A 25,449-nucleotide genomic window follows, 5' to 3' on the forward strand; every position below is an offset into this window, starting at 1 on the left:
GCCATTTCTGTTTTTATTCAAAACTCAGTTAAAAATCAACTTCATTCTTAATTCGGCTTTCCTTTTATTTTCCAATTTACATCAATTAGAAGTGTAACAAAATAAAAACAAAAATGATCATAATAAAATTAATTAAAAAAATGTACACGCCCTCACACACACAGAGACAACCCACCCTGGGTGTTTTTGAGCGAATGTCCTCAGAGTCCCACGTTCAGCTGTGGGTTGGGGGGGGTCTGGACTCCAGAGGAGGCCTCCCAGTAGCCCCGGCCTCCCCTGCTTTAACCCGACTGCACCCCTCCTCCAGGGTGGAGTGTGAGTGTGTGGTGTGAGGCTAGTGGGAATTAGGGATGGTAGAGGGGATAGGGGGGCGTTTGGTGAATTACAGAACTAGTAGCACCTTCTGAAGAGAGAGCAACCCAAAGCAAAGATGGCCGTTCAGCCCCAGATCCATCTGAAAGCGAATGTTTTGGTCAGCTCAGATTTTTAAACTCAACATTTTCACTTTGTTTTTCAGCGTGAGGTAGCTTTAAACAATCTGGATGACTATGATAAGAAATAAAGCAAAACAAATTTCCTTCAAATTCTAATTTGTTTTGGATGAGAACTGGGCCTTCCTCTGATGGGCAGTCAAGGGGTACAGGACACTGAAACATACACCCCAAATGTAACCTCACTTTCCAAAAAGTGTTGGTGTGCATATAGACACATGTACACACATAATGTGGAAATATATATAAAACCATCTGGTTGCTTATAAACACAGACTTTTACAACAATAGAACCAAGGATTTATAATACACAGTAAAGCTTTTGCTCCGGCTCACGATGTTGGACAAGCCTGGAGCGCCCGGTTGATTTTACTTACTGAGAATATTTTATTTTAGCCTACACTGATTTAAAATGCCATATTTGTGTGTCAGGAGGGAAACAGGGAGGGAGGTGGAGTAGGACTGAGACAGAGGTTGTGCAGCTGTTCCATAGTGGAAAGGGGGCTTATCTTACTTACAAAGTGAACCTGTCCAGTCCTACCTCAACTCTGCCCATTCAGGTTAGACAATAAATAAGTGACATCAAGTCATGTTTCTGTTCTCCATAACTTGTTCGCTTGGTCCCTCCTCCTCCTCCTGGCTCTGACTCATTCCCGTCAACAGTGGGCCATGGAAACATGACTGGATCTCAGGAAGCGGGTTGACAGAGAATGCTGGTGTGGTGTACAGATATTGCCGGTGCCCTTCAGTGCTAACATCCAGGGAGTACAACTTGGAGAGCACTTCGTTGTGAGAGAAAAAGTATCAATTTTCTTTTACAATTTCCAGTCTTCTTTATTGTGGAAGTGTGTGTAATGTTTCATGGTTGAGTTTATTTATTTCCTGTGTTTTTTGGGGGGCCATTGTGATACTCCACTTTACAAGAAGCAGACTGCGCCTACATCCACTCCGAACTCCTGATCCGCTCCTCCGATGTCCATAGGAGCAATGTCCACGATTGGCAGACGGGAGGTTTTCTGTGTTTTGTACTCAAAGACAGTCTTGCCCCACCGGCCTGTATGTCTCTGTTGGGTGAGAGCAGAAAAATGTATTAGTCACAGCATTATGATTCAATGACAGTAGTTCTACATAAAAATATATTGTAAAAACAAAGCAAAAATATAACAATGAAAAATGGTATCATTCAAAAACAGTAACATAAACTGTGGCAACAGTGGAAAATCTCAGTTTTTTAGTGTAATTCCATGATCTTTGTAATGGAACAAATGACAATTTGTAAAAAATCTCTTCTTCTGTGATTTTACTCAATATTATCTGTAATTTAAAACAGGTTAAATCTGTAAAATAACTGTTTAAATTTGTAAATACTATTTTTCAATACTTAATATGAATATTTTTTCTTTTTAATGACATTTGTTGCTGATAGAAATACAGTAAACATAGTGTAATTTTATGGGCTTGTCAAAAATTGTCAAAAAAATGTAAAAATACCGATTTTTTTTTTTTTTTTTTTTTTTACTGCTAACATGTAAATGGTTGTTATCGCTATTTTATGTAATTTAACAAAACAGGGAAAATCTGAAAAACAAACAGGAAATTGTTCCAAAAAAATCTTTTTTAAAGCATTCTCTTTTTTTCATCCAGTGTATATAAAGGACAGTTTCCTGATGTTATTTTGCCCTCACCTTGCAGCCATCCTCCAGCACACTGTAAGTGAAGCGACTGTTGCCCTCTGCACGGATCTCCACATCGTTGGAGCCCTGCAGCAGCAAAGCCTTCTTCAGGTTGCCTGTGGCCTGGTCCATGTAGCCAATGCTGTTTTTGCAGTGGTAAGTGAGGTTCTGAGATGCTTCAGTGGACAGAAGCCTCAAGAAGGTCAGCTGGACGCTGGCAGCGTTGGCAGCAGGGCCATCCTGAGCGTAGCTGAACTGTTAAATCAGACAGCAGGTTTCAGAGTTAGCAGCTTCTACTTCAATTTCAGTCTCTTTTCAGGATCAGTTTACACACAGAAATGATCACTAATAATGTCGTCATGCACTCACGTGGAATCCTCCATCCATGGTCTCTCCAAACCAGACGTGTTTGCGGTCCTTGCTCTTGCTGGTCCACCAGTTCTTCTTTGGTACTTTGGCGATGCTTGGGTAGACGCAGGTCTCTCCAGTCTCCATGTTACAGAAGACCTTGATGGCATCAGCTGTGCTGCCAATGTTGGGATCAACCCAGTAGTCACCTGCAGAGATGAGAGAGTAGCATTAATGAGAGAAGCCCAATAAGTAAATGCAAGACTTGCCTCGATGAATCGCTCATATCCAAAAGCAAAGTTAGAGAATATCACTGAATATACAAATAATTGATGTAGCAGGATTCTAAAGGTCCAGTGTGTAGGATTTAGTGCATCTAGAAGATTACAATCAGCTCAACACTCTTTCCAAATGGGTTGGAGAACCTACAGTGGTTGCTAAAAACATGAAAGGCCCTCTCTAGAGCCAGTCTTTGGTTTGTCCATTCTGAGATGCTGTAGAAAGATGGTGGTGCAACATGGTAGGTCTATTAAAAAGGATCCTCTACTGCTGTAGATATAAAAGGCTCATCCTAAGCTAATGAAAACACAACAGTTCTTATTTTTGGGTGATTATACACCAATGGAAACATAATTCTGACTAAATTTTGCCAAAAGTTCCCTCTAAGTCCTACACACTGGTCCTTTAAAGGAAGGTTAATGGCCTATTAATAAGACATTCTGAGTGATGGAAAGACTGTTGTAAAATTTGGTTAACTGTATTGTTTCGCGATTATTCTATATTGCCCATAGGTGTGAATGCAAGTGTGATTGTTTGTCTGTACATGTAGCCCTGTGATAGACTGGTGACCTGTCCAGGGTGTCCCCTGCCTTCACCCTAAATCAGCTGGGATAGACTCCAGCCCCCCCGTGACCCTAATGAGGATTAAGTGGTATATAGATAATATATGGATGGATGTATTGTTTCCCTCTTTGAGTTATTTTGGATAATATATACATTTCCATTTACATATTTCTGTAATCTAACCTGTGTAGTTTTCATGAGTTTCTAATATGGATTTTTCTCCGTGATTTTATTTAATTTCCCTCTTGATCATTAACTAATTGCAGTCTGCTAGTTCATCATAATCATATAATCAGGAGGGAATGATATGAATAGCAGCGCATTGTCAGAATAGGACTGAAAGCTATTTTTTGGTTAGTTGTTCTAATGTTGTATGTATGTATGTCAGCCACTTTTTAAAGTGTGTTCAAAATGAATCAAATGCAGCACTGAGATCCAGATTTATGAACAGCATTCAAAATGCTGTCTTTCCAAACAGGTGTTTTCACTTCAGTAGCTGATCAGTAGCTGGGTGTTTGATCGACTTACCACTCTTCCACTCAGGGTGGCACAGTTTGAGGTCTCTGCAGGTGCGGGCAGGGTTCTTCTGGGAGCCGTCGGGGCTGCGCAGGTTCTCAATCTGGTTGTTGAGGGACTTCAGTGTGGAATCAACCTCAACGTCGTGCTGCCTCAGAGAGCTGGAAGCCTCATCAGCCCTCATGTACCTGAGAGGATCAGGAGACTTCTCGGTCTGACCCAGGCCAGCGAAGGCGGACATGTCGATGCCAGGACCAGGCGGGCCAGGAGGACCAGGGGGTCCGGGGTTTCCAGGAGGACCCTGAAGGAGGAGAAAAGCAGGAAATGAGACTTCAGAGGAACAGAACAGTATAAAGGAGTGTACAGGTTGTAGATTTTATATTAAGGACATGCTACATACAGCAGGGCCACTTTCTCCAGAGCGTCCACGAGGTCCAGGAGGTCCAATGGGGCCAAGCTGTCCATTAGCTCCATCTTTGCCAGCAGGTCCGGCTGGTCCAGGTGGTCCCTACAGAAACAGTGAGTGTTATACTAACATGAAAGATTTCTTCACTGCTTTTTGTTCAAAGTGTAAAACTATATTTGTTATTTCTTTAGATCCACCACAAAGTCTGGCTATGGAGGAAAATCTGATAAAGCAATTCAAATGCACCAGCAGTTTCTTTCTATTACCCTCAGACCCTTTGCCTTATTATGCATGAAGATTATTTGTATGGTGACATTTCCCTTCATTTTTCTTATCATGCACAGTGCTTAGCTAATCTAAAATAGATATTGAAGCCCATTTCCAATCTCAGCAGGAGTGGTTTCACAAATCATGGTCTCCCCTGTCTGTCTGTCACTTTTCCTCGCAGAGAGTAATTACAAAATGCCTCGGCTGCCCATCTTATCACAGCGGTGGGTAATTAAAGCATGCAGCCTTTCCCGTCCCCATCTTTGTCAGGTGATTGGAGAATTAGAAAAAAGACTAACCTGTGCCCTTCATTACCATCACATATCTTGGCTGTTAACGCTGCAAGATGGAAATGTAAAAAGAGTTTTTCCTTCTCTTTTTCTGAGTTTTCTCACCTTAGCGCCGCTTGGTCCAGCAGGTCCGGCAGCTCCAGAGTCTCCAGCGGGACCCTGTCAGGACAAGGACGATAACAGATTAGAGGACAGAGAAGAAGTGGCACTGCAGGGATGAACTATTGAACGTGGACACTTACAGGAGGTCCAGGAAGACCCTGCAGACCAGTGAAACCACGGTGACCTTTCTGTCCTCTCTCGCCAGTCTCTCCAGCTTCTCCCTTGTCTCCACGTGGTCCTTGGGGTCCCTGGAGTAAAGGTTTGTCAAGTAGTCAGATTTATGCTGCATATGTATAGCTCTTTTATTACTTCAATCAAATTCAAATCTAAAACAACTTAACAATAGCCATTAATTAGAGGTGATGATACTCACAGCCATTCCTCTAGCACCAGCTGGTCCAGGGGGTCCTCCAGGTCCTTGAGCGCCCTAAAGAAAGAAAGGATAAGTGTGGTAGCCTTCCTAAATTAAAATTAATTACTTAAAAATATGAATCAGTGCCCAGAACTGTGTCCCAAAAGTGTGCTGTGTTACTTACAGCCTCTCCTCTGTCTCCCTGTTTGCCGAGAGGTCCAACAGGTCCAGGGGCACCGGGGGCACCGGGAGCTCCAGGGGCACCAGCAGGACCAGTGTTACCTCGCTCTCCCTGCAGGGGAACAGCAGGTGATGATACAAGATGACAACACTGTCTGATATCTCGCAGACTGTAGATTTTTGTCAAACAGTAATTTAGTTTCTGAGCTATATGTGAGGCTGAAGTCTCCCACCTTGGTTCCAACAGCTCCATCTCTGCCAGGGGGTCCATCTGATCCAGGGGTACCCTGAGATAAAGAAACACTTCTATTTATCATATGACATGCATTGATTTCATAGGTCAAGACTGTAGTATAATTTCCAGCACTGTAATGTAAAAATATGAGCATCTTGTTCAGGTCTGACCTCTCTACCAGTCTCTCCAGCAGGTCCAGTAAGTCCAGGGGGCCCAACAGGTCCAGGAGGTCCACGGTCGCCACCAGAACCAGGAGCTCCCTGTTTTCCGGGTTCTCCCTACACACAGAGGAAATATTGTCATTACATTTTATTGTCTCCTCTGACATCGAAGGCCCAGTATTATCTATAAGTCAGTCATAGAATGGCTCCTCAGAATCATGTTCTCTTCACAGATTCTGTAACTAACAAGGATGCATCTAAGCCAAATCTTTAATGTAAGTTTTACAACATGATAAGATATTTCCTGATTTATAGAACTGATCTGATGATTTTCACACATCTTATACTTAATCTAAAAAAAACCCAAAACAAACATCATATGTTGAAAAAGGACTCACAGAAGGTCCAGGGAGGCCAGGGAAGCCTCTCTCTCCACGCTGACCAGGCAAACCAACAATACCACGAGATCCAGCCAAACCCTGAGGACCTGAAGGCCCATCAGCACCCTACAGAGTCAGGACAGAGGAGACTGAATTGTTAAATGTTCTTGTGTAGCTGCACCTGTATTAGTCTGAAACAGCAGGCGGTTGTGACTGGAAGTTCCCTGACTATGACTCTAGCCACAGGTTCTTATGGTTTGTTGTGAGATACAAAATGAAACTCACAGGTGGTCCATCCTCTCCAGGCTCTCCCTTCTCTCCCTGTGCGCCAGCTGGTCCACGAAGCCCAGCGTCTCCCTGTCTTCCTGGGGGGCCGGCATCACCGCGAGTTCCCTTTGGTCCGTCTTTACCAGCAGGGCCAGCAGGGCCAGCAGCACCGGGGTTACCCTGAGATGGAAAGACACAGAAAGTTAGTTGGTAAGAGCAGAAATGTTTGTAATTTGTTATTTGTCATTGATGAAATACTCACATTAGGGCCAGGAGGTCCAACTCTGCCAGCAGCACCAGGGAAACCTGTGGCACCCTGTCAGTGACAAACACAGTGTGATAAACATAAACAAATCTCCACCTGTGGATATGTGTGATATATTGATACCTTTACTATCTATTACTAAATAAATAATAATGCTATAATGCATTGCAGTTTACAGTGGTCTGACCTCTTCGCTCTGTGAGTCAAAAAACCTGCATGACTTTGTGAATGTACAGAATCACACAACTGTACAATTTATAAGAATGGATCTGATTATAAGAGCCTCCTGACATGTCACAGGAAAACCACATTTATAATTAACAAAGGACAAAATTTATAGTAAAATTAATGATGGATGGATTCAAAGAGTCTGCTGCCAATAAGGGTAAAAGGAGATTGTGCAGGTCTTCCCATATACACTTGTGTAACATCAGATAAATATCTTTAGGTGACTGTAGCTGGTGTGGCCTTTAAAGACAAATATGACAGTATGCAATATCTGCTGTTACTTTATACAAATACTCTTCTTTTTTTTTTCATGAATTGAGTGAAATGAAGGGTACATCTGGTTTGCTTGATGTAGTCTATCTGCTTATCTCCACAATGAGTATGAATTATTTTGGCATCAAAAAATCACTGCAGCACACATTGCTGTTGGTAATAAGTTAAAAAAATAGAGAGTTTTTCATGTAAATGCAACAGGGTGATGTGCCACTTCTCTGTTCTGTGTGTACTCTATCCAAATGATGTTTTCAAACACTTCTTTAAGACTGCAATAAAAGATAGCTTTAATCACCTATTGATCTGACGATTATTGTATTTGGGCGTGATTGTCATCAGCAGCTGCACTATTTGTTTTAAAAGAAGTCTTAGTAAAAACAACTAATGTTAACAAAATGTGCTGTATATGTAAGGATTTACTTACAGGAGCTCCCTGAGCACCACGTGCTCCTTTAGGTCCAGACACACCAGTGGGTCCCTGAAAAAGAGCCACAGCAACATCATGTTCACGTCACACCAAGGTGGCTCTAAAGTAAAGACTCTTGTGCAGGACTGTGTCATGTGTTTCTCTCTCCGGTTTAATTGGATTCACAAATGGATACAAGATAAAAAGCATCTGGTTTCAAAACTTTGTTTTCAGATCAAATACTCACCACAGGTCCAGGAGCTCCGGATGGTCCCTGGGGTCCAGGAGCACCAGCTTCTCCCTTCTGTCCGCCCTCACCGACCTCTCCCTTGGCGCCAGGCTGACCATCTGCACCCTATATATTTTAAACAGGACAGTAATATTAGCAGAATGTCAATACATGTGATTTAGTTATGCTTCATATGAATAAAAGGTATAATGGTGATTTTACTTACAGGAGGTCCAGCAAAGCCAGCAGGCCCAGGAGGACCGCCCTCACCACGGTCACCCTGTAGGAGTACAGAAGAGGCTGTCGGTCAGCAGGGGCTTGGGATGAGAGGTTGGTGCTCTTAAACCTTTCCTCCCCACTAATATAACATTCTCAATTTAAAAAAGCTAAGCAATCTAAACATTAAATATAAATAAGTAGTTACAGAAGGGCAAAAACAGAGAAAGAATAAATTGAAAAAAATACAAACGACACAAGTAAATATATATAACTGTTACTAGCAGAGAAAATAAAAGAGGGAAACTAGTTAGTATTGTGTAATCCTGCTTAGTGATCCCCTCATTACACTAATGCAATGCTATTCATTTATGAAGTACTTAATCAGACATGGTAACAAATTTTCCTGTAAAATTGAAGTAAATTACAGGCAGCTGTGGTCACCAACTTTGTTTAACAGTTAAAAAAACATATACCACCAAAACACCTAAAACAGCAAAGGATCGCATAAAGGTAAGTGATATTATATTGAGGATTGGGAACATTTATTCAAAGGCAGCAATGAGACAGATTGTAATATATTAAATATATATACAAGTTTTTAATTAAAAAAAATAGCCTGCTTTTGTTGTTGTTGTTGTTTAGTTCACATGGTCAGTTTTTACAGCAGCCTTCTATTAGATGCCAATCTTGTTTTTTTGCTCCAAAAAAGCAACAATTTTTACATTTCTTTAATGATATTTTGGAAAAAAGGTACACTACTTTTAGTATTTGGCTGCATATTTACACTAATTTGTTACAGTGTACTCTGTCTTTGGTAAAAGATGCTCTTCCATTTCAGAGTTATTGCTGTCTCAGAATGGTTCTTTGGGGTGCAACTGTGCACATCAGTAAGTATGACCAGTCTGTGTACTGTAAAGGCAATGAGTCTATGTTACCTTATTTAACAAAAATCTGTGCATTTTAATGTTATTTGTGACTATTTCATAACACAAAAATGTCTATTATGATCAAGCAAATGAAACCCCAATTAACCAGTTTGGTTAAACGGTTTATATTCTTAATTCTTATCATTTCAGCACCAGAGATGTTTCTAAAACCTTTTTGAGAGGTGCCAAAACGCTCTCCTGATGCTTGGTTAGTGGGGACCAAATTAGAGCTTGTTTGGAGGTAATACCAGTGCTTGTGAATACAAATACATTTTAGCCACAGCACAAAATAGGTTTACACTGAGAAAATATGGCTGCTCTTCTCTCAGTCAATAAAAATTTTATTAAGAAGGGGTTCTATTATTATAAACCTCAGCCCACATATCAGGCCAGCTGACCAACACTGCTGTGTGTTACTGACACTTAACAAGAGAAGAGATACTTACAGGAGCACCACGAGTACCAGGAGCACCACTAGGGCCAGTAGGTCCAGTCTCACCCTGAAGAGAGAAGATACTATCAGTCAAAACAACAATAATGGCCTGTATACAATGTGAATTTTAATTTAAACTAGATCGTAGTTCATTACTTTAAGAATGCAAAGTGAAAGACTGTTATTCTTACCTTGGCACCGTTTGGTCCACTTGGACCGGGAGGACCAATAGGACCAGTCAAACCCTGAAAGAGAAAAGAGCATGGAGGAGAGATAAGAGGAGGAAACAGAAGAGAGAAAACAGAGACTGGGCTGAAGGTTACTATTTATACTTGATGACCACCTGAAAGTTTTTACTCAGCAAAGTTGGACTGGACAACAGAATTACTTTGAACTCACTCTAGCACCGTCCTTTCCGGGAGCACCCTCAGGTCCCTTTGCTCCATTGTCACCCTGTGAGACAAAAAGTAGGGCTCCAATTTAATCATATATGAAACTACAAGCCAAGTTTTTTTTCCAGTTATGTGTACCAAACTACACACAGCACATTTTACTACTACTACAAGCTGCACATTCACTCATGAAGCATCTACAATTTCAAGACAAAAGTCTGTTCAACAACTTCTGGAGGAATCTGTTACTCACTCTGTCTCCCTTGGGTCCAGGGATACCACCAGCTCCTCTCTCTCCGGGCATACCCTGCAGGCCTGGGGGTCCCTGGGGTCCAGCAGCACCAGCTGGTCCAATAGCTCCCTGATAAAAATGAGGTATCCAAGATGGATTAGGATTTGGAGATGGCTGTTGAGTCAAATTTTGTCATGTTTGCGCTGAAATAATTCATTCTGAGCATGAATGTGCTGGTTCAGTCCAGAAAGGTATTTCACATTTTTATTTTTCTATTTCTTCTAAATTTGTGACAAGGAATTGGTCAGTGCTTTAGGTAACACACTAACTTGCTTTCTTGCTGAGAGGTAGATAAGAAGACACCAGTGTCATATATTATCTCAACACAACTACTGGAGAAGCAGCTAGCTTGTCTCTGTTTAAATTTAGGAAAATCTGCCCACTAGTATATTTGAAACTAATTATTATAACATAACATATCTTGTTTGCATAATCTGTTTAAAAAAATAAAAAAAAACTAACAAACTATAAAAGCAACATGCTGCAGTTTGTTGGGGGTTATTGTGAACCACATTTTGGTGGTAATCAGTCACTTATGGGGTCACTTTAATGTTGCCAGGCAATTAGTGGAGACTTTTTTGATGCTTTGCCAATACTGCTAATCTGACATTTACGCCAGTTCAGCATATTTAATTGAATTGAATTGAATTTAACTGAATTGAATTGAATAGAATTTCAATGACCCTTATCAGAAATCCTAAGTAGCTACATTTTATGGTGGCACTGATGATATGCACGTCTTCTGGACCATAAATCTAGGCTATACAGATCGGTCCAAACATTCATTTGAGCTGCTCATGCAACATGGTGAATAATTAAAACACCTGCAGAGGAGCTGCAGTTGCATTTTCTGGTATAGCGGGTCTTCATTTGCCTGTAACAAATACAATTAAACAGTAATTTTAGAGAGTTGAAGAGTCATCCACTGACCTTGGGTCCATCACTTCCAGGTGTTCCAGGAAGTCCACGAGGTCCCTGAAGACCTTGTGCTCCAGCACCACCCCTCTCACCAGGGAAACCACGTTCACCCTGTTATAGACAAAGCGGCAGCAGATCAATAGGAGAAACTGAAAATGCAGCAATAGCTCAGTGAGGATGATAAAGTCAAGGCCTTCATGTATGAAGCTAAAGATGTAGCTTAGCATATTGTACATGTTTGAACTGTGTATGTACAAAAAAGCCATAATGTGTGGAGCTCTCGATGCACTGATAACTTTGGTTACTCACTCGAGGTCCAACAGCACCAGGAGCTCCTCCCTCTCCAGGGACACCCTACAGACAAAACAGACACCGTTTATTACAGTTTATGGAACAATTCCACATACAAATATCTTCTTCTTCTAAATTTCTGGTGAGATTTCCTTGTTAGTCTTGTATGAATGACTAAAAGAATTTATTTTACAATGAAATAACTTGTTCTGCAATCACACAAAGGGCTTTTAGATTGATTTTTTTATTAATCACAAAGGAAATTTGTGTTGTTGCAGCAGTCATTTCATATAAATCACAATAACAAAAGGTCACATTATATACTGTTAAAAATATATATGTATAAACGAGACTAAAGACTAAAGATAAGGACTTGTATAATATCTGATTCCATGTGTTTGATGGCTGATAAGCCATTTTTTGATGTTCCATTTTTTTTCAATGACAAGTTTGATGAGTGTTTTAACAGTCAGTTCATGGTTAGCATTTAGCATTAGCCCTTGGGTAAATAAGTGGTTTCTTTTTATTGCTACAGAGAGCAGTGAGTATTGTCAAGTAAATCATGATAGTTATTCTAGACGAATGCTTAACTGAATCTGTTGCAGTTTTATTTCATAAATACATCAAGTTATTTTTACTTCAAGTAGAAGCCGGTTTGCTTTTCTTTTACTCCTTTTACTATATTTCTAAAGGTATGGGACTGTGACTTCATATCTCAGCAAAGTATAGTATATTTTTTTACTTCACCAACAATGTATTTTGGTATATAAGCTTTATACTATGCTAGATGCACCGTAGGAAACTTGATGGTTGCAGAAATATGTCGACAAAGACAGACACACAGGTGCAGCACATTAGCTGGACAGAATGAACAGAATGGACACTCACTTGGTCTCCAGGTTTTCCAGCCTCTCCAGGGGCACCAGATGGTCCAGGCAGACCCTGTTCAACAACAGCAAAGCAGTTAGTGAGATGATATTGGAAATATAGACTAGGTCATAACCTGTAAATCTGTTGTTGTTCTTAAAACATGATTATATAAAGTATATTCCTCTTTTAGCTTAAGTACAAATCTCCACATCATAATATTCAAGTTTGGTTAGTGGACATTGTATCAACGTTTTGGTTTTTCAGCCAGGTGTATCAGAGTTTAGTGGACAAAATAAACTCACCTGGAATCCAGAAGGTCCAGGCTGTCCTTGCTCTCCTCTCTCACCAACAGGGCCCTAAAATAAATCCAAACACAGGTAATCATTCAAGAGTGAAGAGCAAAGTGATGTCAAATGAATTTAAAGCATATGCCACAATATGCAATGATACTGAAATACTCACAGCAGGGCCAGGAGGTCCAGCAGGACCAGTCTCACCATCTTTTCCAGACAGACCCTGTTCAGAAAGATATATATTAATTATGAGAAGTAATCTGGAGACAGAAAGTGATGCATCCATCTGAGGTTTGAAAGAAGGTAATGCATTTACAGAGAAAACACACTTACTCTCAGACCAGGACGACCCACAAGACCCTTCTCTCCTGGCTTTCCAGGTTCACCCTGTTGAAGAGAAATCACATTAAATGATGTGCAGAAAGTCTGTTTGTTTTCAGAGTGCACCAAGATTAACAACAGTGGTGTCATTTGAATGTTAAAGTGTTGTGCGTGGATGCATTTAGTATGAAAATGTTGTTTGTTATAGTGAAGTGTTCCGACTCTTTTGTTCTAAAAAAACCCATCACCCACGTACATTGGCTCCCTTTGGTCCAGGGAATCCCATCACGCCTGGCTGTCCACGAGCTCCCTGAGGACCAGGTGGTCCGGGGCGACCATCCTCACCAGCAGCACCCTGTCAAAGAAACATGACAAATCAGCACAGAGGTAGGAGATATTCACCTTAGAGTTGAAACTTGTGTGTTCTTCTCATAATTATATCATATACTATGTACTGCATGTGCAGATGAAGATTATCATACTATCATGCAAAAATTTTCCTTAGTCTAAATATTCTGTAGGTTATATGTCAGGCTTTGTGGCTGGGAAACAATATGACCTATTCTGTTCTCAGTGATGTGCACTTCATAAAGCTGCAATGAAATAGAAGAGAAGTCTTAATAATCAATACATGGCCTTAATTTTAGAAACGTGGTGAGTCTTATAGTTATTGAGTTCTGATTATATGTATAGAACTTGTGAGCGCATATATACTAGTGTGTCATACTATAACAATGCTGCTGGAAAGTGACTTTGAATTGGTCAGCTGCTCAACTTTTCATTTCAGAGTCCCCAACCATGGATGTAAATCTGCAAACCACATTATTTCATGTTTTGTGAATTTTGCTGCTGTGAAAATGTATATAAAATGTGAGGCCAGCCTGTGTCTGTGTGAATGTTGTGAACAAACTTTTTAGGACTGGTTGCTGCAAGCTTTCACGTTTGTGATAGGAGGCAATACATCTGAATAAATACTGTACTCACAGAAGGTCCAACTTTGCCTTGAGGACCAGCATCTCCGGGACGACCAGTAAGACCCTATGAATGAAAGGTGCACACATTTCAGAGATCGTCAGGTCATTCAAGAAGTTGGACAAACCTTACAGTGCATAAACCTCAAACAAATCAGTCATGGTAAACCACCTATGCTAAATATTATTCAAGAAGGCTACAAGAAAGCAGCACTCCCTGACTGATTTTGTACTGAATATGAGTAAAGATGTAGGACTCACTCTGGCTCCAGGGAGGCCGGGCTCTCCTGTGCGTCCAGGATCTCCAGGAGCACCTTTAGGCCCAGCAGCACCAGCAACACCACGCTCACCAGGGACACCCTGAAGAAGACAAAACCAAAACAGGAAACTTGAAATATGTTACACAACAACCAGCTGTTGTAGTATCTTTGTCATGCTGCACTAAATTAATTGTGTCAGTGAGCTAAAACCAGTTCTCACTGTTTGAGAAATATCAGTGGACCCACCTTAGCACCAGCAAGACCATCCTGACCGGGGAAACCACGGTTACCAGGAGCTCCCTGGAAACAATCACAGAAAGAAACATAATTTGGATTAGACTGAGCATGAAGTAGCCTATGTTATCTATGTTGCTGGTAAAAAAAGTGAGCAGTTACATATAATGCACATCACAATTACTTACTCTCTCTCCTGGAGGTCCGAGGGGTCCAGCAGCTCCAGGCTCTCCCCTGGCGCCTCTCTTTCCTTCTTCTCCTGCAGGGCCGGGGGCACCTTGAGGACCAGCAGGGCCCTGGAAAAATTAAAGTTTTATCAGTGCATCTAATTGTAATGGCTCATTGTGGTTATGGCATATATGGTCAAAAATCACTGAAATCAAATGGAAACTGAGCAACTCACAAGCTCTCCCTTAGGTCCAGCTTCACCTTTGAATCCAGGAAGGCCAGGGTCTCCCTAAACAAGACAAGAATCAACATTAAATAATCACAGTAGAAGCTGGTATTAAGATTTCACATTGTTTCAGATGATCCCCAGCTGACTTACAGACTGTCCTTTGGGCCCAAGAGGTCCAGTCGCTCCCTGTGGTCCAGGTGGGCCACGGGGGCCAGGGAATCCAGGAGCACCAGCAATACCAGGAGCACCCTAAACAGACCAAAAAAAAAATGCTAAATATCAGAGTAAAGCAAAAAAAAAAAAAAAAAGAAAGAAAATATAAAGTAAGATAAAATAATGGATTACTCTGAATCCATTAATAAAGAGAATGAACTTACAGCAGATCCTTTAGCTCCAGGAATACCATCAGTACCAGGGTTACCCTGTACAGACAGAGGATAAGAAGCATTACATCACAGAGTATTAACAATAAAATGATAACTAATGAATATGGTAGGAGTAAATTGAAGTCTTAATGATCAGAGGAAGTGGTGACAAACAAACCGATGCTCCGGCAGGTCCAGGAGATCCTGGGGTACCACCCTCTCCACGGGGTCCCTGTGCTCCTTCAGCTCCACGGGCACCAGTAGGACCAGCTTCTCCCTGGTAAGACACAATAAATGTGTCATTAAAATGTAGAAAAACTACTTTCTTCTGCATTTCATTAACTGGTGAATGCAGTATTTGTACCTCTGTATCATGCAGCTGAACATAATGCTGTTTTACACCTGCACCTGTCTTCATTATTATACAGTGTGCTGCCACATGTATGACACGGAAATCACCTGTGTTTAAATTACACGTTTTCATTTTAAGGAAGCTAATTAGACATATAAAGACTCTGAAAGCATCTTTTCCTTATTTGATGAGATTATTTCCAAAAACCATAAGATTTCATTCTATGTAACCAGACTACATAAAGAGAGATAGCTGAAATGACTCTCGCCTTAATTGCTTTATTTCAATACATAAAGTCTGCTGCAAATAAATATTCTTTTAGGATGATGTGATCTGTACAAACCTTGGCTCCTGGGGATCCTGGGAAACCTGGAGCTCCAGCAGGGCCAACAGGTCCCTAAGAGAGAAAGGAAGTTTCAGTTCACTTTGTAGCTGTTATTTCAAAGGTAAGAGAATTATAAAGGAAAATCTGCTGGATAAATTGGACACACAAAAAAGGGAACTTTGATACGTACAGGTGGACCAGCAGGACCAGGCAAGCCATCATTTCCACGTGCACCCTGAAGAGGGAAAAACAAGACAGTCATTTGGGCACCATAATGAAGAACCCTGGCAATTACAATCTACTAAAAGTTTAAAAGATGTAACAAACAGCAAACCCGGAACATATTTCTGCTTTATAGACTAAAGCAGTTATGAAATTGTTACTCACGGCAGCTCCAGCAGCTCCAGGGCGTCCTCTCTCACCAGGCAGACCACGAGGTCCCTACAACAGAAGATACAATTGATCGGTTTGTTTGTTTTTATTATTTTTACCATCAAGGAATATCACAGCTGAAAATGTGTCAAAAACAGCAAGAAACTGAAAGTCTCAGAGTCAGTCAGAAAACTCAGAATGACATGGCAGACCAGATAAAGCAGTGGAGACTCACCATGGGTCCAGGAGCACCATTCTCTCCGGCAGCACCAGACTCACCCTGATGGGAACAGAGATCAGAAAATTTAGAAGCGTAGAACAGCGTAACTAATAACATGGATAATAATCAGGTTTTTGGGGGTTTTATCACAAAAGATGATCTTGCCTTGGCTCCTGCAGCACCAGTCTCTCCCTTAGCTCCATCCAGACCTGAATGACCCTAAAAAGAAACACAACCAGACACATCAGAACTCATACATAAATCAGTCATTGCATGTAATAAAGGAGCAAAAACAATTTTGTGAAGACTGAGCAGTTAAGCAGTGATGGTTAAAGCACTTACTCTGTGTCCTTTGATGCCTGGAAGTCCAGGAGTTCCAGGGAATCCACGAGCTCCCTGAGATTTAAAAAAAAAAAAAAAATCATGGTTCTGTCACCTCCATTTTCTTCTCTTGATCTGACTTTTACATATGCTACAATACTATGTGCAACAACTGGACCCTACAATTTTTTAAGCGTGTAACGATCAAATAACCACTGATTATCATTTGCTCACCTGAGGCCCTGCAGGTCCACGCTCACCAGCTTTGCCAGGTTTGCCAGCTTCACCCTAGAAACACACAGGTAGAGAAAAAACTATTTCCTGAAACAGAGTAGCTGTATAGTAAGAAGCTGCACTGCACTTGACTGTAGTGGAAGGCTACTGTATACAGGATGCAGCCTGAGTATAGTGAGGAGACACACAGTGCCACCTGGTGGTACAAAGAGTTTATGAGGAAAAGTGCCCTTTGGAGAAGTTGTGGAACAATAGACTGACTCTGGCATCTGTGTAATATAAAAGTAAGGAAATAAACTCAAGTAATTTCGTTGTTGGCTATGTCATTAGCGCATAAGGACAAGTGTCCATCTAAAAATATGTGGTTAGGCCTTTAACCGGAGTTTACTGTAGGTTTTGTGTTTATATTTCTGTGGCTCTAATGTGCAGCTTAAACCTCAACACTCACATCACTTCCTGGTTTTCCAGAAGGTCCAGGTGGTCCACGAGGTCCCATTGGTCCCTGTCATAAAGCAAAGCAAGACAAATCATTACAGACAGTTCTCTGCTTACTCTACAGAAGGACTATTAGATTGGCTTATGGGATTTTAATTTTGCTCTGCCTGAATAGTTTCCATCTGTTGAACAAACTCTGTAGTTACAGCTCAAAATGTAATGGTAATATTCAGCATATTCCATTGAATATCAAACAGGGATGAGCTTATTGTGCTATTTATAAATTAGCACTTGTCTGTTTGAAAAAAAAAATAGTACATCACATGTGACAATTACAGTCTGAAGTCAGTTTCTTGGATATACAGATGCATCATGGGATTGATTAGTACTTACAGCTGGACCGGGCTCTCCAGCCTCTCCGGCGCCACCTTGGAAACCCTGTGGTCCCTATTGGTGCAAATGACAAAGCAAAGCATAGAAACATTTATTTATGTCAACAATTCTTGATATATTTCCTCATTATCTGTATTATTATTAATCTCAATCACAAAATGAATTAGTTAAATAACAGATGTACTTACAGGAGATCCAGTAGGTCCAGGTGGACCACGGGGACCCATAGGACCCTGCAAAAGGAACACACAACATATTTTTTCTTTTTAAAACACAGTGGTACAAATTTATTGAATATGAATCATAAATATAGAATTTAACATTCAAAGCAGTTGAGAATGAAGTGAAATTTAAACCTCATTCCATTTTTGGGCTCAGAAAATTAAAACAAAAACCTAAAAACATGTCTAGGCATAAAGTTGATCTCCCTACATTGCCTTTACTTTGCAGGGGAGCCTTTGTTGTAAATTTCTAAGAATTTCTTTAAAAAAAATCTTTTGTGTAATAAAGCTCTTTAAGCAAATTTCAGTGTGATTCGTATTTAATCATGACGATATTATTTTTAGTTTCAGCTCAGTGTTCAGAAAACAAGGCAAGTGAAATCTCTGTTTTGGAATGAAATTACTAAACCACTAGGTGGCAGCACTGCACTTATCTCAGTGAAATGCAGCTTATTTTTCACTGCCAATTTTCAGAAGAAACTCTGCCTAAATGTCTGCAAAACTGTTTTGTCTTTATACTATAAATTATACATACAGCACATCCGTTGTGCAAAATGCACCAGCAGTAAATTAAAACTACTCACCATTGGTCCCTGCATCACACCCATCTGAGCACCTCCAGCCTTCTCATCAAAACCTCCAGCCATCTGAGCAGCAAAGTTCTGTAAACACACAAAACAAAGATGAAGAGTCAGGTTGTGCAATTTATCTGCCTGAGCTGAATGGGCTACGGATATCTAATGTCTGAATGACACTTCAGTACCATAAAAGATAATTTTGCACCTGCTGCCTGCACACAATAGTTCTCCCATCATATTTAAAAAAAAAACAGGTGTCAGTGCATCTGTAATGTGTTTGCCTTTTTGGCTGTTCACTTGTTTATGTCTTTCCTTCTCTTCTCTCTTAGAAAATATGGCATGCTTTTGTAGACGACTCTTGTGCAGTTGGAACAATTCAACAGCAGCCAAAGAAAAGGTTCAGAAGACATTCATATATCAGTTTAATTCCTGGAGCAAACAAAGTATTGAGTGATGAAAATATCACTCATATCAGTTGTGACTTGAAATACTGTTTTTTATCTCAGTTTCACCCTGTTTTCCCTTTGTCTTCTTGGTCAATGAAACATTTTATGTGAGTGTAATTCTTCTATTAGGACCTAACTTTTTTTTTTTTTTTTTTTTTTTTAACAGCAGTGTCCTCAGGCTCACCCCTCCAAGCCCTGGTGGTCCAGGTGGTCCAGGTGGTCCAGGGTTTCCAGGGGTGCCAGGCTCACCATCTCTTCCTCTAGGTCCAGGATTTCCCTAGGGAAAAGAGAGACAGATGTTTTCTCTAAGTCACCAAAAGCATTAAATAAGATTTCAGTCATAAATCATATCTGTTTTACACAAAGATGCAAAGCGAACCATAAGTGTGACTTTATCCACTTCAGTCAGTGTTAATTCCATAAATAGCTTCTCTTATTTTTCTGCAACATGATTCTGGTTATAAGTCACACAGTTATATGAAACAGTTTCTCTGATTATCCTTGGTTCTGATGGTTTGCTGTTTGTTTTATCAGGGCGTTTTTCTTCTTATAACTGTTGCAGGATAATATTTTGATGTTCCTGAGTGTGAGGAGTGATAAGATTGCAGTCTTACATTATTCATGCACTCCAGTTCAATTATAATATCAATCAGAGCTGCTGCTGTTTGACCCAGTATCAGGTGGTCCAGTGCTGAAAGCCCATTATAGCATTAACATGAGGCAATTTCTGCTAAATGATGCACTAAATAGATTGATAAACTAGACTGGCTCTTACCTTATCACCCTTAGCGCCAATTTCTCCACGTGCTCCCTGCTCACCTGGGGGGCCCTGCAAAAACAAACAGATTCGTCTCAGCAACATTCACGGTGTGGTTAAAACTGGTTTTTAGAGTAAAAGACACATTGCTGTGCAGCAACAACCTTATCATATATGGTTTGAAAAAGTTTAGAATAAATCTACAAACTTTTTCTTGCTATTTGTAATAATGTAAATAAAATCAATAAAATGTTTAATATTTACCATAGGGCCTGGTGGTCCTTTTGGTCCTACAACCTGCACAAAGATAAAAAGATAGCTTTTGTCAGATTTCCGCGGCTATAATCGTACGTGACTCTTTGCTGCCATCTTTCATTCTGAATCCCTTTGCACCACTTTCTGAACACGTAAAATTAGAGAACATTCCATCTTTGTAGGAGGTGGACATCAAGCTAAAAACTAAATCTGATGAAGATTTCATTTGACAGGACAAGTTTTTCTAAAAACATCACCTCCTCTTAACCTCTGATTTGGCTGACTTTTTTCACCTGACATGTGCACTTGCAGCAAAGTTGCTGAGAAGATCTAAGAGGATTTGATTGGGTTCATTATGTCCCAGGAATGCAGGGTTTTTCCTCATTTAATAGAGTCTGAAACATTGTACTTAGTCTCTTATCAGTGAGACACTGGTATGTTTCTTCAGGGAAAAATGTGAAAACTCAAAGAAAAGTAGCTGAATAAATAACGCTAAGCTGAGACAGAGATCCTGAGAAGTAAGTGCTTTGTGTAGGTGAACACTATGGGTATGAATTAGCAAAGTGTTGGACATTTAATTTCTGTCATTCATTCCATATCAAAGCAACGGGGGCTAAAAGCTTTGTTTTGTCAGCTGGTAATTCTCCCAGGAAAATTCCAAGGTTTATGCTCAACAATCTAGCATCAATTATTTCAAATATTACTTCAATATTCTGTACTGATGAGGGTCCATACTTACATCTGCAATATCTCCTGGTTCTCCTTTCTGGCCCTGATTGATAAAAGAAAGAAGTGATATGAGTTGTCTGACCATGTTTTTGGAAACATGAAATGTAAAGCACCATAATGACAAGACAACTTAACATTATGTGATAGCTTGAATACATAAATATTTCTTGTGTACATCAATATTTTTCCATCACCCACTGCCTCACCTTAGCACCAATTGTCTCTGATGTTGCAGATGAAGAGATAAGGGGAAAGAGAGAAGAGCATCAATAAAAGTGATACCTTGAAGTGATACAGTTCAGACACATGACTGATTAGAAATCTAGGCTGTGATTCTTAGGAAAGGAGACCTGCAAGGACATCTCAGGACGCTAAAGTGATCAAATACCATTTACCAAACCCAAAGGAGAAGAACCTATCCAGATTATATTAATGATGTGAGAGATGAAGCAGAAGCAAGCATTGACTAAAAGATGAGGGTTTAAGTTGTGAAAGTAAGTAAAAAGCAAATGGTGTCCAATGGTCATCACCAAGAATAGCCTATTTAATAAAGCATGGCAAACACTATGTTTTCAAAGTTGTATATCTTAGATTGCAATCAAACTTTGAGTAAGATTGTTTGTTCAAGATGGCCAAGATGATAAGCAAGAAGTGAGATGTCAGTTGTCATTTTGTTGAAATTAGTCTTTTTCAAATTTAAAAACACACCTGTATGTATAATATATTGTCATGTAACAAGAAGTTTCTGAATAAACCAAAGGAATATATTCACTGACAGTAGATAAGGTCATCTATATAGTATCTTCTTCACATAAAAGATTGGAAAAACTCTCAAAAGACACTTTCATTTCATGGAAGACCTTCAAATGGGTCAAATTAATCATTGGCTCAGTATGAGTATAGATTCCATCTCAGTCATCTTAGCTGGATTAGGCGAAGCCCAGACAGCACATCTCAGGATCCAAATCCCACATGGAAAAGATTTTCACTGGGAGCGTTACAATCCTGATAATGTTGCTTATCTGGTATTTAGAAGGTCACTTTGGAATAGGGAACATCCGGTGCTGACTGAGGAGAAAGCCAAATATTAAAACTATAATATTTTACAGCAATAAAAAGGATAAAAAATTGCACCCAGACACTATAATCAGCAACTACTCCAGGCCAGTTCTGGCAGAATTTTTGGATAAAGTGTCTGTTCCCTATTCAAAAGTGTTAGCCAGGAAGGAAATAAATGCAAGCTAAAAGAGTAATTTATTTATGGGTATGTGAATAAATAAATTACAACCAATGGGGGAACTGGCATCAGCAGGGCAGATGGGACAGCACTCTCCAGATGGGATGATAGGGTTGGCACACTCTTTGATCTCCTCGCAGATTATCTCATCACACAGAACCGCTCCGCTGTCGCACACACAGATACGACACGGCTCTGGCTTCCACACATCCTTATCATTATACTGCTGGCCATCCTGGATGCAGCCACCTGCCTCCTCTGTGGCGACCAGCAGGGGGCGCATGGAGGGGGAACAGGAGCAACGAGAGGGCAGAAAGGTTAGTGCAAGAGAGAATTAGACAGGTAAAGATAATGGAAATAATACAGTGTAGTGAGTTGGTATAGCAGATGTTATTAAAACAAAAGGGGTGTTTTAAGAGAAGTAGGAAGTAAGGATAAGAGGATGTAAGGGGTCAAAGGGCAAAGCAAAGAAGTGGGAGGAGTAATAATGGAGGAGGAGTGGTTAGCGAGTACAAGGGAGGGGCGTAGAAGGAAGAAGCAGAAAAGTTATTTTGATTAAAAAAACACTCTATGAAATTATGCAGTTGTGTGTGTGTGTGTGTTTTTTTTTTTAAAGTATTCACATTTTAGAAAAAAACAACAACAAAAAACATAAATAAAACCTTTCAGTGTGATTTTAACGAATATGGAGTGGACAGACTGGTTCCTTCGGTGCTGATGAACAGGTGCTGGTTTGACCCAAAAATAAACTGGAGCAAATCTGTGGCTGTGGAGCACAGCTCTGACCTACAAGTTTTAAATCATGAAGCAGGTAAGAAAGTGCCCCGAGTTATCATTAGGAGAATTTTATGGCAGCATAAAATGTAATGTCAACACAAGTCACAGTTAACGGTTGTGTTTTGAAGCCCTAGTTGAGGTATTTCACGTCGCTGGCTGAGTATATTTAACCTGCAGGCCTGCTCTGCCGCTCGTATGAATGAACCTCTCTTATAGGGATACTGTGCCCAATTGACAAGCTGCTGCCCTAAGTAAACAGAGGGTCCTTCTAAATTTCTCCATCTGGGTCCCATAGCTGTGTTAAGCGCCAGTGCAAACACTTTGGGGAGTTGAGAATGGGTGATTTGTTTAATGTATACAGATTAGGACTGAGTGCCTGCTAACTGCTGTTATTTGTATTTTCAAGCATATTTGTGAAAGTGATACTTAGAACATACATGTTACAAGACTGACTCATCATAAATTAGTTTGACTACATTCGGATAAAACTTATTAAACTACTGTAGTAAAAAGTTAATAAATGGAAGAGGAGCAAGAAAAGGAAGCAATAAAACAGTCCATCATGCTATAAATGCAACTATACGTCCATCATCTGTTGGCTCCCTGCTGTGAACGCTGTTCTCTGTCCTACTCCCCTCCTGCTACCCTTTGAGCCTGCTAGTCTGAGGTCAAGCACTGTCTGACCCTGTCACTTCACATCATGAAAACTCTGAGTCTGCTCCAGCCAAACCCTGTGGTTTAGAGATTTATTTTGCAAGTCTTAAAAAAAAAAAAAAAAACAATTAAACTCACGTTTCATTTGCCCATAGTGGCCAAGTGTTTCTGCTGCATATACGCAGTGGCACAAAAAAAGGCATTCAGAAGCAGCTCTATTTAACATTTTTCCCCCTGAAAACTAGCACTGTGATGTGACCAAACACAGCAGGAAAGGCTGAGCAGGAGGATCCAGGTGAGGACAAACAGACACTTGTTCACCTGGTCCTCCATCCCACACAGATGCACCTTGACAGCCTCATCTATCCAACAGAAAGAAATGCTTCTTTGACAAGACCTTTGACAGCCTGTTTGATGGGAATAACTCACAGCATCAGAAATAAGTAACAACTAATACTTTGTAAATACCACGTAAAAGAATTGGTCATAGCAAAAAACTGCATCCAGAGGTCTTTTTTGGCACTAAACCACTAGCACATAAATTAATTTCTACCAATCTCCTGAAACTACAGAGAGACATGACTGAAATGACAACAGAAACGTTGGTAATGAGATTAGAGTTACAATCCAAATTTTTTGCAAGTACAAAGGAACAAAAAAGTGCAACTTACGGTCGTCCTCTTCCTGACATCTGACCACGGATAGTAAAACAACTTGGGATGCTACAAGTAGCAGAACAGTCCTTGAGTCCACAAAGCTGAACATGTCTAAATATTAGACATGCAGTAGCTTGGGTGAGAAGTGTAGGGACGGAGGAGACCCGGCTTTCAGTCAGTGGTGTGTTAAGTGTGTGATCCCAGAGACTTATGGCACCATGCAGTCAAACCCTCCAAAATCTAAGTGGAATCCAACGCGGGGCCCCAGCTGGCACTCTGCACCCACCGCGTCAGGGCAAGCACCGCGGTTTTATGTCCACTGTGCCTTGTATGGATCTTCGTATATTCCAAAATACCAGTCCTTCCCCCAGACCCCCTGTCAGGTTGAAACCTGAACCTCATCTCCCTCCCCTCAATTCAGCAGCATCGACTCTCCCAGGGATTTTTTTTAACCCAAGCCCTCCTTCCTCCCTTGACCTGCTTGGCCTGATCGGGCCAAGAGATGCACCTTCATTTTCACATTAAGAAGACAGCTACAGGCAGCAGAGCACAGGTCAAGCTCTCACTCAACTACACGCCATTGTGTCGATGAATTAGGAAACCCCAAAGCCGAATTTCAGTATCCTTTTATGTTACAATGGCCCATATCTAATTTTATCAAGAGGACAAGGCTTTGACAAAATGAAGTACAAATTACTAAAAAGACTTCAACCAAATATATTAGATTATATTAGATGGCATAAATACATGATGAAATTAAGTTCTGGGAACTGATCAGACATCAATTACTGTCTTCATCAAATATCAACAAGATAATTTCAGAAAGCATAAAACTCACAAAAAAAGTTTGCAACAAAATGTTCTACTCTAATACTGGGTGATTTACTCATTCAGTTTAATTACATGTGTTTGAACCAGCAGATGGACCACAGCTTTTCTCTAACTAAAGCTGCCAAGCTTTACCTGACTGTTAAATACATGTGGGAACTATTCTGTATATATTATCCATATAGATCCTTGTGGGGAGACATAATAAAGGTTAATGTTTCTACATTAATGAAGTGCTAAATTCTCAGGCTATGAGAACTCAACATTGGGTCAGCGGGGTTGTTTGTTTCAGTCTAGTCTCTTGGATTATGGATTAATCTGTAGACTTTAGACAACCTTTAGGTGTTGAGCCGACCAATCAGCAGTTGTGTCACGTTCCTATTACAGTCAAACTTTCTGAGAGGCTTGTCTGTTTGGACAAAGACAATTAACAAAAGGTTGTGAGATCCAGTTTAAAGAACAGCTCCACTGTGGCCTTTATAAAAGACAGAATTAAATATTCTCCAATCAGCAGTTAAATGTTAAGTTCATGCCTCCACATCATTTGCCCATGTACAATTTAATT

At 40.4% G+C, this 25,449-nt stretch overlaps 1 protein-coding gene across 2 annotated transcripts; it reads right to left on the reverse strand.

The window, feature by feature from the left end:
• col2a1a (collagen, type II, alpha 1a) lies at positions 1-24,374 on the reverse strand. Of its 2 annotated transcripts, XM_023267888.3 has the most exons (54): positions 24,072-24,374; positions 22,021-22,227; positions 20,939-20,955; positions 20,743-20,775; positions 20,013-20,045; positions 19,767-19,820; positions 19,176-19,268; positions 18,552-18,629; positions 17,935-17,979; positions 17,747-17,800; positions 17,367-17,420; positions 16,919-16,972; positions 16,706-16,759; positions 16,529-16,582; positions 16,379-16,423; positions 16,159-16,212; positions 15,962-16,006; positions 15,790-15,843; positions 15,273-15,371; positions 15,107-15,151; positions 14,880-14,978; positions 14,736-14,789; positions 14,521-14,628; positions 14,345-14,398; positions 14,100-14,198; positions 13,852-13,905; positions 13,124-13,222; positions 12,880-12,933; positions 12,716-12,769; positions 12,556-12,609; positions 12,272-12,325; positions 11,402-11,446; positions 11,105-11,203; positions 10,136-10,243; positions 9,890-9,943; positions 9,682-9,735; positions 9,504-9,557; positions 8,139-8,192; positions 7,931-8,038; positions 7,702-7,755; positions 6,774-6,827; positions 6,530-6,691; positions 6,263-6,370; positions 5,874-5,981; positions 5,702-5,755; positions 5,473-5,580; positions 5,310-5,363; positions 5,077-5,184; positions 4,940-4,993; positions 4,272-4,379; positions 3,884-4,172; positions 2,534-2,721; positions 2,177-2,419; positions 1-1,555 (listed from the first exon to the last, which is right to left on the reverse strand). In XM_023267888.3, the coding sequence occupies exons 1-54, from the start codon at positions 24,163-24,165 to the stop codon at positions 1,409-1,411; spliced, it is 4,464 nt and encodes a 1,487-aa protein (XP_023123656.2). In that variant the 5' UTR covers positions 24,166-24,374; the 3' UTR covers positions 1-1,408. The 2 variants fall into 2 exon arrangements, with proteins under 2 accessions (XP_023123656.2, XP_035802985.2); XM_035947092.2 differs by lacking the exon at positions 22,021-22,227 and having other exon boundaries at positions 24,072-24,373.
• Between the last annotated feature and the right edge of the window lie 1,075 nt (positions 24,375-25,449).

The sequence above is a fragment of the Amphiprion ocellaris genome, chromosome 8 (genome assembly GCF_022539595.1).
Source record: "Amphiprion ocellaris isolate individual 3 ecotype Okinawa chromosome 8, ASM2253959v1, whole genome shotgun sequence".
NCBI classification, from domain to species: domain Eukaryota; kingdom Metazoa; phylum Chordata; class Actinopteri; family Pomacentridae; genus Amphiprion; species Amphiprion ocellaris.